This window comes from Chlorella variabilis, assembly GCF_000147415.1.
Source record: "Chlorella variabilis unplaced genomic scaffold CHLNCscaffold_7, whole genome shotgun sequence".
NCBI classification, from domain to species: Eukaryota; Viridiplantae; Chlorophyta; class Trebouxiophyceae; order Chlorellales; family Chlorellaceae; genus Chlorella; species Chlorella variabilis.
In genome coordinates, this window is record NW_005435081.1 from 425,752 (window position 1) to 436,753 (window position 11,002).

At 70.7% G+C, this 11,002-nt stretch overlaps 4 protein-coding genes across 4 annotated transcripts in view; 2 read left to right on the plus strand and 2 right to left on the minus strand.

Moving 5' to 3' along the window:
* Positions 1-5,194, plus strand: part of CHLNCDRAFT_144181 (hypothetical protein) — a gene marked incomplete at both ends in the record, with an annotated part of 11,197 nt that extends 6,003 nt beyond the window's left edge. Inside the window, 17 exons of the mRNA XM_005848579.1 lie at positions 284-306; positions 593-743; positions 908-989; positions 1,162-1,267; positions 1,537-1,672; positions 1,891-2,043; positions 2,201-2,431; positions 2,601-2,700; positions 2,952-3,106; positions 3,363-3,482; positions 3,683-3,759; positions 4,017-4,080; positions 4,271-4,326; positions 4,550-4,629; positions 4,720-4,760; positions 4,828-4,970; positions 5,120-5,194. Coding sequence (XP_005848641.1) covers positions 284-306; positions 593-743; positions 908-989; positions 1,162-1,267; positions 1,537-1,672; positions 1,891-2,043; positions 2,201-2,431; positions 2,601-2,700; positions 2,952-3,106; positions 3,363-3,482; positions 3,683-3,759; positions 4,017-4,080; positions 4,271-4,326; positions 4,550-4,629; positions 4,720-4,760; positions 4,828-4,970; positions 5,120-5,194 — 1,793 coding nt within the window. The remainder of the gene's footprint in view (positions 1-283; positions 307-592; positions 744-907; positions 990-1,161; positions 1,268-1,536; positions 1,673-1,890; positions 2,044-2,200; positions 2,432-2,600; positions 2,701-2,951; positions 3,107-3,362; positions 3,483-3,682; positions 3,760-4,016; positions 4,081-4,270; positions 4,327-4,549; positions 4,630-4,719; positions 4,761-4,827; positions 4,971-5,119) is intronic.
* Positions 5,195-5,399: 205 nt separating this feature from the next.
* Positions 5,400-7,554, minus strand: CHLNCDRAFT_144182 (hypothetical protein; the record flags this gene model as incomplete). Its single annotated transcript, XM_005848785.1, has 8 exons — positions 5,400-5,520; positions 5,740-5,840; positions 6,004-6,133; positions 6,369-6,447; positions 6,592-6,637; positions 6,883-6,981; positions 7,168-7,292; positions 7,509-7,554. 8 exons carry the CDS (start codon positions 7,552-7,554, stop codon positions 5,400-5,402), a joined length of 747 nt encoding a protein of 248 aa, XP_005848847.1.
* A 160-nt stretch (positions 7,555-7,714) lies between these two features.
* Positions 7,715-9,395, plus strand: CHLNCDRAFT_144183 (hypothetical protein; the record flags this gene model as incomplete). Its single annotated transcript, XM_005848580.1, has 6 exons — positions 7,715-7,766; positions 7,987-8,114; positions 8,267-8,323; positions 8,564-8,685; positions 8,833-8,956; positions 9,177-9,395. The coding sequence occupies 6 exons, from the start codon at positions 7,715-7,717 to the stop codon at positions 9,393-9,395; spliced, it is 702 nt and encodes a 233-aa protein (XP_005848642.1).
* A 396-nt stretch (positions 9,396-9,791) lies between these two features.
* CHLNCDRAFT_144184 (hypothetical protein) overlaps positions 9,792-11,002 on the minus strand; it is a gene marked incomplete at both ends in the record, with an annotated part of 6,262 nt that continues 5,051 nt past the window's right edge. Inside the window, 3 exons of the mRNA XM_005848786.1 lie at positions 9,792-10,018; positions 10,293-10,461; positions 10,809-10,932. Of these exons, the coding sequence (XP_005848848.1) occupies positions 9,792-10,018; positions 10,293-10,461; positions 10,809-10,932 (520 nt within the window). The remainder of the gene's footprint in view (positions 10,019-10,292; positions 10,462-10,808; positions 10,933-11,002) is intronic.

The window sequence follows — 11,002 nt, forward strand, 5'->3', positions numbered from 1 at the left end:
AGTCATTTTTTGGTGGACGGTATAAATAAGCTTGATTCGGGCGGGCGGGCAGGCGGCGCCCCACCTGGGCAGGCAGGGAGGGAGGGTAACCCGCTGAGGGGAGCATCCCCCCCCGCAGCCCGCGTGGAGGGCTCATCATCACGAGGTGGGTTTGCCCCCCCCCCCCCCCCCCGGGGGGGCCGGGCCCCCAGGCCCCCAGGCACAACCCCCCCCCCCCCCACCCCCCCCCCCCCCCCTCCTCTGCAGCCTGGGCTGCCTGGCCAAGCTGCTCGAGCTGTGGCAGACGACGGCTTCAAGCTGCCTGAGGTGAGGCGGGGGAGGGGGCATCGTGGGAGGGGGCATCGTGCCTGTGAGCCTGTGAGCCTGGCCCTCCCTGGGGCGCCGGTGCCGCACAAACCCACCTCGTCATGATGAGCCCTCCACGCTGCCTGCCGCTGGCCATGCTCCCCTCAGCTGGTTACCCTCCCTCCCTGCCTGCCCAGGTGGCGCACCGCCTGCCCGCCCGCCCGACCGACCGCCTGCCTGCCTGCCCGATTGCCCGACTGCCTGCCTTCCGGCCTGCCTGCCTGCCTGCCTGCCTGCCTGCCTGCAGCAGACGCAGACCCAGAGCCAGGCCACCATGGCGGCTTCGGTGAAGCTGTGCCGCGACCAGGGCTTTGTGACGGCGGTGCTCACCGCTGCATTGCGCCGCCTGCACGCCTGCGAGGCCGGCGACCTGACCGCCGCCATTGCAGCAGGCACAGGTGCAGGGATGGGGGCGGCAGGCTGCATGCCTGGCGGATGGATGCACAGGGAGGGCTGGCAGGCAAAGTCCCTCGCCTCCAGGCCCGCATCTCTCAGCAGCGCATCACGTTACCATGCATCCTGCGCCGCTGCCTGTCCCTGTGCCTGTGCCTGTGCCCTGCAGCTGGCAGCGAGGCGGATGCCGCCGCGGTGCGCCGGCTGTTTGCGGTGCCAGACTGGCAGCAGCTGTCGCGCCCGCTGTTCAGGTGAGCACGCAGCCGCCGCCAGCCGACTCTGCGTTTACGCCCTCGGCTCCGCCCCGCCGGCCCCGCGCCCGCGCGCTGCCGCCGGCGCGCTTCCGGCGACGGACGCCGGCGCCGGCCTGCGCCTCGTGCCGCTTCTCGTACCGCTCGTGTACTGCCACCGCTGCCGCTGCAGGGCAGTACAGACCGTGGTGCTGTCTCACTGCAAGAGCCGGGCGGCGGGGGGCGCTGCCGGGGCGGGGGCCAAGAAGGAGAAAGACCCCACAGAGGCCATGACGCAGGTGTGCTTGCTCCTCCAAGGAGCTTGCCCCTGCAAACGCACGCGCTGCATTGCCTGTGGCCCTGCCCCTGCAAACGCACGCGGTGCAGTGCCGGGGGTGGCGGCGTGGGCTCTGATCTGAGAAGGGCGGGGTGTGCCGGCTTGTCTGCCTGCCCTCTCGTCCCCGGTTTGCCCCGCCTTGCCCGTCCCGCCACCCCGCCCCTGCGTTTGTCCAAGCTTCTGCCACTGCTGCCACCCCCCCGACCCATACCTCGTCCTCTCTCCCCGCAGGCCGCCGCTCGTGCCCTGCAGCAGCTGCTGGCCATGGGAGCTGCCGGGGGGCTGGCGGGCCTCGCGGCGGTGCTGGAGCAGCTGCCGCCGCCGAGCGCCGGCGCCGTGGCAGCGGCGAACCTGCCGCCTGCCGACGGTGGGTCGCACGTATGCGTTGTTTAAACCACACCAAGTGACAGTTGTGGTGAAGGGAGTGGAATGGGGGGCCTGCCTGCCGAGCTGCCGCTGAAGCACCCGTCAAGCGCCGATCACGCCTGCCCTTGCACGGCGGCGCTGCATGGCCGGCCTGACCGACGCGTTTCCCTGCCCCCCCTAAGCATCCACCCCCCCTTGACCCACCTCCCTCCCGCGCAGGCCTGAGCGCGTCGCAGCGCGCCGTGGCGGCGGCGCTGCCGCTGCTGCACGAGATGCTGCAGGCCGCCCTCAAGCCCAGCTGCTCAAAGGAGCTGGAGTTGCTGTGCGGCGGGCTGGTGCTGCTGGCCGGCCTGCTGCCGCCCGCCTTTGCGGGTGCGGTGCGGCGAGGCGGGGCAAGGGTGTGGGGTGGCTACCTGTTGTGAGCAGAGCAGACATGGCGAGCTCTGGACGAGGTTGTTGCTTGTGGGCAGCTCCAGCCGCTGTTTTGCTGACGTCAGTTTCTTGTTGTTGCTGCCGCCCCCCGGTGCAGGCGCGGTCGCCGGCTGGGCGGTGGAGGGCCTGGAAGGTCTGAGCGGCCTGACGCAGGCCGCCGCCGCCAAGGCGCTGCTGCAGCTGGCGCTGCGGGGCCTTGCGGCGGCGGCAAGGCCGGCGGCGGGGCCGGCGGCGGGCGAGGCGGGCGGTGGTACGGGCGGCGGTACGGGCGGCGACCTGGGCCTGCTGCTGGCTGTGGCCACAGACGTCAGGGAAATGATGAATGCGGGTGGGCTGCTCGCCTGCCTGGCGCCTGCCCGCGCGCCACCACCGTACCAGCCTCGGCCACCCCTTGCCTCCAGCCCCACCCCCGGCGGTGCACCTCCGCCCACGCCGCGCTCGGCCCGCCTGCCCGCTCGCCACGCTTCCCTGGCGCTGCCGCTGTGCCTGCCCTGCAGAGGAACTGGGTGAGGAAGGGGAGCGCTTTGCCGCGCTCAACGCCCGCACCCATCTGGGCATGCTGGCAGTGGCGGGGGCCCACCTGGAGGCAGCCCTGGGGTGAGCCGGCGGCCGGGGCGGCTGGCGAGAGGGGGCGGGCGGGTGGCGGGCAGAGCGTGCCTCCCCGCGGGCCAGCCGTGCCTGCTTTGGCCCCGGCCCCGGCCCTGGCCCCAGCTCGGCTCTTGCCCAGCGCTCCGCTTTTCTCGCACCCCTGTGTACCTGCCCCTACCGACCCGCGCAACCTCCCCTCCTTCCCGAACCCCCTGCCTGCCTGCGTGTCTGCCTGCCTCCTGCCTGCCTGCCCGCCACAGCAATCTGGAGTGGGCGCTGGGCAAGCTCAGGAGCCTGGGCGCCGCCGCCTGCGACGCCAGCCAGCCCGTCGCCGCGCGGCAGCGCCTGGAGGCCACACGCCAGGCCTGGGAGCGGGCCGGGCTGCTGCGCCAGCGCCAGCTGGCCGAGGTGCTAGGTGCGGCCTGCGGCCTGCTGCTGCTGCGGCGGCGCGCCCCACTAGTGGGGGGACGCCCTCGACGGCACTCGCTGCGCCTCCTGCCACTCTTGTCCCGCCTCTGGCCTGCCCGCTGCGTGGCTGCTCCTCCCCTCCTTGGCGGCATCTCTCCTTTGCTCGCCCCACCTGTCCGCTTCCTGCCGTTGCCTCCTCCGCCGCCTCGCACCAACCAGCCCTCTCCCCCCCCCAAGTCCTTCCCTCCTGCCTCCCTCCGCAGTGGTGCTGTGCGATGTGCGGCTGGAGGGTACCGCCTGCGAGGCACTGGTCAAGTCGCTCACCCGCCTGTACAAGCTGCTCGGGGCGGCAGCCAAGGCACAGACGCCGCCCAAGGGCGCCGGTGCGCATGTGGATGTGTGTGTGGGAGCGTTGTTGTGGTGGCGGTGGTATGGGGTTCCTCTGCCGGGGCTGGACGCCCGCCGCCGTCCCCGCCGCCTGCCCAGCCCTCCTGCGCCGCTGCCCGCCGCGCGCCTCCCCGCCGAGGCCGCGCCTCCCCTGCCGACCCCTCACCACCTCGGCGCCTGCTCGCCTCATGCGCAGGCGGCGGCTCCGGCGCCGCCGTCAGCGGCGCCTTCAGCGACTTGGCGCACTGGGTGAACCGCGACTGCACGCCTCTGGTGTACAGCTTCCTGCAGGCACGCTGGGCTGGGCTGGGCTGGGCTGGGCTGGGCTGCACTGGGCTGGGCTGTGCTGTGTTTGGCTGTGCTGTGCTGTGCTGTGCTGGATGGTGTGGTTTGTCGTTGTTGGTGGCAGGGACAGATGGCGGGCCTTCTGGTTAGGCGCCAGGGGTGGATGGCGAGCGTGGCTGCCTGTGTGTGCGCGCACACAAACACGCGTGCGCCTGCCTGCCTGCTTTTCATTTGCGTGGCTGCAGGAGGTGCACGGCCAGAACCAGCCTGAGGGGGAGCAGCAGGAGAATGACGGCGGCGACAACGAGGGTGGGCCGCCAAGCGGCAAGCGGCGGCGGGCGCGCCCCGGCAGCTGCCCCCGCTGTGCCGCCGCTGCGCCGTGCCGTGCCGTGCCGTGCTGCCCTGACGCGCCGCAGCCTGCGCTAGTGTGTTCCGAGGCTGCGCGCTGCACCCATGCGCGCTGCGATGTTGTGGGCTGCTGCCACCCGCGCTGCTGCAGAGGATGAGAGGAGGGCCAAGAAGCGGGCGCGCGCCGGGGCGGCCGCCGCCAGCAGGGTCAAGCGCGAGTCCAAACAGGCGAGGCCGCTGAATGGGCTGCTGCCTGGCTGCCCTCCATGCAGCTGCGGCGGCATGGAGTTGCCAAACCGAAGCATGTGTGTGCGCTTGTAAAATCACGAGGGAGAACAAGGCTTGAGCTGGCGGCATATCAACCCGCTGAGCACCGTACCGACTTGTAAATCCGACCGGTGCTGTACCTCTGTATCTCTGTACCGCGCAGGTGCCCAACCTGATCTTCCAGATCGAGGAGTTTGAGCGCCACCTCATCCGCCTGTCCAAAGCAGGCACGCCGCGCACAGCGTGCGCACCTCCCCCACCCCCCACCACACCACACACACACACACACACACACATGCTCCCCTGCCTCGGCCCCTGCGGCTTGCCCTCCAGCATGCGCAGCCGAGCCGGCTGCCTGCCGCGCTTGGTAGCTGGTGAGCGGCCCGCCTCTCCGCTCACCTCCCGCCCACCACCGCCTCCTCCTGCTGCTGCTCCCAGCAGGCGGGGCCAACCTGATGGTCACGGCGAGGCGCGCCACCAACCGAGACTTCAAGATCAAGCTGGGCTCCGAGGGGCGGGAGGAGGGGGAGGCGGGCGGCGCTGTGCCCCGCGGCAAGCGCCGCCGCGTGTACCACGAGCATCAGGTGGGTGGCGGCAGTTCCGCCTGGCCACCGCCCCGACCGAGGTTGGGCGTGCTGGTTGAGTGTGGGCGTCTCTTGCAGCGCTGCCTGGAGCCCCTTCTGATTTGATGTGTGTGCCTTCCCCTGCTTCCGCTCCCACGCCACGCGAGCAGGAGCAGGAGATGGAGGAGGGCCTGGAAGGGGAGGAGGAGGAGGAGGGGGAGGGGGAGGAAGGCGAGGAGGCATAGCGCGCTGCCGAGCCACTGCTGCCCGCTGCAGTCCCGCCTCGAGCCATTTTTACACGGCACGTAGGGCAAGAAATCAGGAAGAAAGTATAGAAAAGGGAACTTGTAATTCAATGTAAACAGAAAACAAAGAGGGAGAAGCTGTGCAGAGCTGTCCTTGCGGCCTGCTGGAGGCTGCGCCGCAGCCGCTGCCACGCCCCCCCAGCGGCTACGGCGGCAGCACCCTGATGCAGCGGTTGTTGTCGACCAGCACCCAGCCCGGCCTGCAGGCCTTGCAGGTGTGCGGGTCCCAGCAGGACAAGCAGCCCGGGTCTGTGCACTTGAGGCACCTGCGGGCAGGGCAGCAGGGGCGATGTGTACGTGCAACATGGGTGGGGCGGGGGAAGGGAGGCATGTGAGGCGCGCGGGGCGGCCGGCCGGCTGCATGCCAGTGCTGCATCCCAGTAACCCCCCCTGGAGATGGCTGCCCCTCGCTGCCCATGCCACCCAGCTGACGTGGCCGGCGGCGGCAGCTGAAGCAGCAGCGCCGTCTGGCTTGCCTGCCGAACGCCTGCAGGTCTGTGAAGCCGTCCAGGCAGCTGTCGCAGTTGACTGTGCCGGTGTCGGGGGGCCCATTCTTGAAGCACTTGCCCGGCGCACAGAACTTGATCTGTGGTGGCGGCGGCGGCCCGGCGGGCGGGCAAGGTGGGAGGGTGAGGTTCGGTGTACGCTTGTGTAGTGTACGCTCGCGTGGAGGTGGTGGGCGTGGGCGGGTGGGGACAGGGCACAGCGTCGGCCCGACCCCAGCAGGAGCGGCCGGCGCGGCCGCGCACCGGGCACCGCTGCTTGCAGTCGCAGCCGCCTATCCTGGGGTCGGTGTTGACGCCTGCGGGCCAGGTGGCCATGTAGCCGTAGCGGCAGCCGGTGCAGAACTGCGCGTTGCCCAAGTCCTCGGCATACACGCTGCGGGGAGGAGGGGGTGGTGGGGACTTGGATGGTGGTGGTGGTGATGGTGGTGGCGGTGGCGGGGTGGTGGCCGTGCGTTGCGGGGCAGTCAGCAGTCAGCAGGCGGGCGGCAGCAGGCGATCTGGGACAGCAGCGACGCAAGCTTTCCAGCCCAGGGCTGCCTTTACGGTGCCGCCAGCGCAGCGCCAGCCCAGCCGAGCGCCTGCCAAGCCGCACCCCCGCGGCGCCTCACCACCACAGGCAGTTCTTCTTGGCGCAGGCCTTGCAGGTGCCGCCGGTCCTGTAGTTGGTGGCATACCCCTGCTGGCAGTCTGCGGCACAACACACACACACAGGTGGCGGGCAGTACACGGTTGTTTGTCAGGCTGGGAGGCAGCAATGCATTCCCGGCAAAGGGAGCCACCCTCCAGTGCCGCCCGCCACCACCGTCAGCTCGACAACCAGCCAGCACTCACAGGAGCAGCTCGTGGCGTTGTCGTAGCACCAGCTGCAGTGCGGCACCTGCGCCACACACAGCGGCAGAGCTGCGGTCGCCGAACTGCTGCCACGCAGCGCGTTTGCCGGCGGCGCCTGCCAAGCGCTCCTCCCAGCAAAGGCGGGTGCCAGCCCACGTCCTCAACCAGCGCAGCAGTGCAGCAGTGCGCAGGGGCGGGCAGCAGCAGCCCCCCGGCATGCCTCCCTGCAGCAGCAGCGCCTGGGGACCCGCATCTAAACGCAGACCGCACCACGCATGCGCCGCGCCGCACCTTGCACTTCACGCAGTCGCCCCGGCGGTTGAGGCGGTACGTGCGGGCGCAGTTGGTGCAGGACCGCGAGGTGTCGCAGGAGGCGCAGTTGGGCGGGCACTGCAGCAGGGCTGGGAGTGGGCTCATGCAGGGGATCATGCAGGGGCTCAGGCATGTCATGCGCTGCATGGGGTGGCGGGGAGACCACGCCGCCTGCCCCGGTACCGCCGTCACCGCAAGCAAGGGAGGGCAGACCCACACAGCTGAGCCCTTGTCTGTAACAGAGCTGGCAGCGGGCAGACGCACCCGCACGCATGTCCCGCGGGCGTTGGGTGACCACCCGTAGATGCACTGCCCGCATTTCCTGGCGCCATAGGAGCAAGCGATGCAGTTGGCTCGCTCCACCAAACACCCCGCGGCGGCAGCACTGCCTGCAGCAGCCAGGTGTGGACAGGGGAGCGTGCTTTTTGGGGTAGGCGTGCCAGTTTCAGAGCAGTGGCGGCGGCGGGGTGGCGGCACCGCTCGTCGCGGTCACTGACCAAACACCAGCGGCACAGCCCCTGGCCGATGCGGCCGTAACCCGCCACCACTCCGGCTGCTGACTCTGTGCCTGGGCTGCTGCAGCTGCCACAGTCGGGGACGCCCACCTGAGGCAGCCAGCAGCAGAGCGGCAAAGAGCAGCAGCGGGGGCATGGGTTGCAATCGGAATGCAGAAAGGGATGATGCGGCTTATAGAGGAGAGGAGATGCAGCGGTCTTCTAGTTCCGGCCGTATCATCTGTGACAAGCCCTAGTGGGCCGGTCACACACCAGCAGGCCCATTTCAGCCCAGCCCACCTCCTTCACGGATCTCCATGCGGCCACTACAGCTTTACGAGGCGCTGTTAATGCTTGTCGGCGTCTCAGGTGAGCGTGGTGCATGATGTCGCCCCCCCCTCGGCTCCTGCCTCTGAGAGGAGGCACAGACGCAGAGGCAGATGAGTGGAATGAGCTGGCGCCGGAAAGGCGCTGCGCATGGAGTGCTGACGAACAGCGGCAGCGGCGGCGGGTGGCGTGCAACCTCCGCCCAGCACGCCCCCCCACCCTCCTCCCTCCCCGCTCACCCTGCTTCCTATCCCCGATGCAGGGGCGGTCCAGGGGATGCCGTGCCGGATGGCCAAGGGCTGGTGCATCGCCTGCAACCCAGTGGACACAACAAAGTGCAGCGTGTGCCTCTCTGGCTACAGCCCCGATGCCACGGGAGCCTGCAAGCCGGTAAGCGGCGCGAGTGTGGGAGCACGTGAAGCGTCGCGGGCCTGGGCATGCTTGAGAGGGTCGGTGGTGGTAGAGGTGGCAGGAAGGGAGGCTGGCGCCAGCGTGCTCATGCCGCGCCCACACGCCACTCACGCTTCCCGCCCGCGCTGCAGTGCCCACGCAATTGCACAGCGTGCACGCCGGCGGTAGGCGCGCGCAAGCCCTCCATGGTGTGCAAGCAATGCGCGGCAGGGTTCAAGCTCAACGCAAAGAACAACAGATGCGCGCGGTGCAGGGTGCGGCGCCGGGGCATGCGCTGCGCCGCTCGCGCAGCCCGCCCTCGCGCCCTTGCCCCCCGCTGCCCTACCACCCCCCCTGGCCAGCGCGGCAGCGCGCTCGCCGTCGCGGAATGCCTCGATGGCCCCTAATGTCCCCGCGCGGCTGCCCGCCGCTGCCGCCGTCGCCCGCAGGTCCCGGGCTGCCAGGTGTGCACCCTGTCGGTCGCCAAGTGCAGCTACTGCGGCCAGGGCTTTGCCACCAACTTCACCTCAGGCGCCTGCACGCAGTGCGCCGCGCCCAACTGCGCATTCTGGTGGGTGCCGCGCCGGGGGGCTGCTGCTACCTGTGGCGGGGCTTGTGGGCAGACTCTTCCCCTCTCCCCTTCCACTCCACCGAATCAATAAAATACACATCCACTCCACCCAGCTTCCCATCGCGCCCCGCCGCGCCCTGCCTGCAGCTTTGCGGACGCGAAGACGGGCAAGCAGGGGTGCAGCGGCTGCCTGCCCGGCTTCCTGCCCGAGTTCCCCAAGCCCAGCAACTCCTCCGGCGGCGCCTCAACCACCTGCAAGGTCAAGTGCAGAGTGAGTGCTGAGTGCGCGCCTGCCGGCCGGCCGCCTCGCCGGCAGTACACCTGGCAGAAGCAGCCCGCCACTGTGCCCAGCCCGCCCTCTGGGGCTGCCCGCCACAGGAGGGGCGCCCTTGAAAGGGGACCCGCTGTGTGTGCAAGGGAGGGCGGCGGCGGCCCCCTGCACTCCCAGTGCCTCACCCTCACCCGCGCGCCCACCCACCCACGCCTCACAGGATCCCCACTGCACCGCCTGCCTCACCCACCCCGCCAACTGCGCCGCCTGCGCCAGCGGGTACGGGGCGGTACGCCTCACCCCCACCACCGCACGCTGCGTCAGGTGCCGGGTGCCTGGGTGCCAGTCCTGCACCAACGCCATCACCTGTACCGCCTGCCTGCCCACCCACGTGCTGGATGTCTTCAGCGGCAGCTGCATCAGGGTCAGGGGCACCTGACTGGGCCGCCCGTGTGGCTGGCAGGCAGGGGGCGGGCGGCAGGCGGCAGGCGGCAGGAGGCGGGTGGCAGCTGCTGGCTGCGGGGCCGTCGCCCCCATGGCAATGCGTGCCCGCCTGCTTGTTGTGCGCGGAACGCTGCAGCCAGCAGCCAGCTCGCCACCTGTGAACCTGTGAACCGGTCGTGCGAGGTCACAATACAAGGATGAGATGGGCTGCAGAAGGGGCTTAGGATACATGGGGTGCGACACGCGCGTACACACCCGCAAGCGTCAGGAAAAAACAACAGAGGTTTCACGTGTGTTGGGACACGCCTGCGGCTTCCAAGAGGCGCACTGGCTGGTTGGCTAGTCACATCCCCGGGGGGGGAGGGGGTCCCTGCCGCCGCCCTCTGCCGCCTCAGACTCCGTCCAGCGGCTTCAGGCGGGTGCCCCCCAGGGCGGCCCCCAGGTCGGCGTCGGTGTCCGTCTCGGGCAGGTGCATGTACTGCGCCAGTATCGCCCGTACCTCCTGCTGCATGATGCTGCGGATGCGGTACTGGTAGGCCAGGTATCCCGCCCCGCCCAGGATGGCAACCACGGCGATGACGATCACCGCCACCGCGCCCGCGCCCAGCCCGCCGCCGCCTGCAGTGGATGGGTAGGGGAGGGCAGCAAGGGGGGAGGAGGCGGCGGTGAGGGGCGGGCTGGGTGCGGCAGGCTGGCGGCGGGGGCGGGCGTGCACAGGGCGAGGGCAGGGGGAGCACGCGGTGCAGCCACTGCAACAATCCACCACCACTCGCACGCAGCCCCAGCACAGCCCCAAGGCATGCAGCATGCGCTCCACCCCCATTGGATTGCTGCCACCACCACCACCGCCGTCGCCACCACCCACCGCCGCCAACACCACCGCCCCGCTCACCCGACCCCGGCTCCGCGTGGCACAGCCCCACATCCAGGTCACAGTAGCGCAGGTCGCACTTGGGCGTGCAGCTCACAGCGCCGCCCTTCTCCACCGCCGTGAAGCAGGGGGGGCAGGTGCAGGTGTGCAGCGGCACGCCGTCCACGGGCTGCCCGTGCGCCAGTGCGTCCTGCGGGCGGGGAGGGTAGGGCGGCATGGCGGCCCGTCAGCGTAGGGAAGCCAGCGTGGCGGGAGGCCAGCGGGCGGCTGGGCTGGCTGCCGGCCCGGTCCGCGGGCAGCCCGTGGCGCCGGCGTCGGCGCACGGCAGAGCGGACGGGCGCGCAGAGGCAGGCGGCCTCGACGGTGGCAGATGCACCGCGCCTCCCACACCAGTGCCGCCCCCGATCACTGCTGCCTCTCCCACCCCCACCTCTCCCCACCCCACCCCACCCCACACAGCCACCCCACCCATCGCCGCCCCACCCACCGCCGCCCCACCCACCGCTCCCCACCCCACCCCACCCCACCCGCCCCCACCTGGTAAGCCGCCAAGTTGTCCTTGCAGGCGGAGAAGGCCTGGGGCTTGCCGCCCACCTTGAGCTCTACATGCCAGCAGCCGCCGTAGTCGGCGCCGCACTCGTCTGGGATACCGGTGATGCACCTGGGGTGGGGGGGGGGGGCATGGGGCGTGCATACATGTGTGTGTGAGCGTGTGAGAGAGAGTGTGTGTG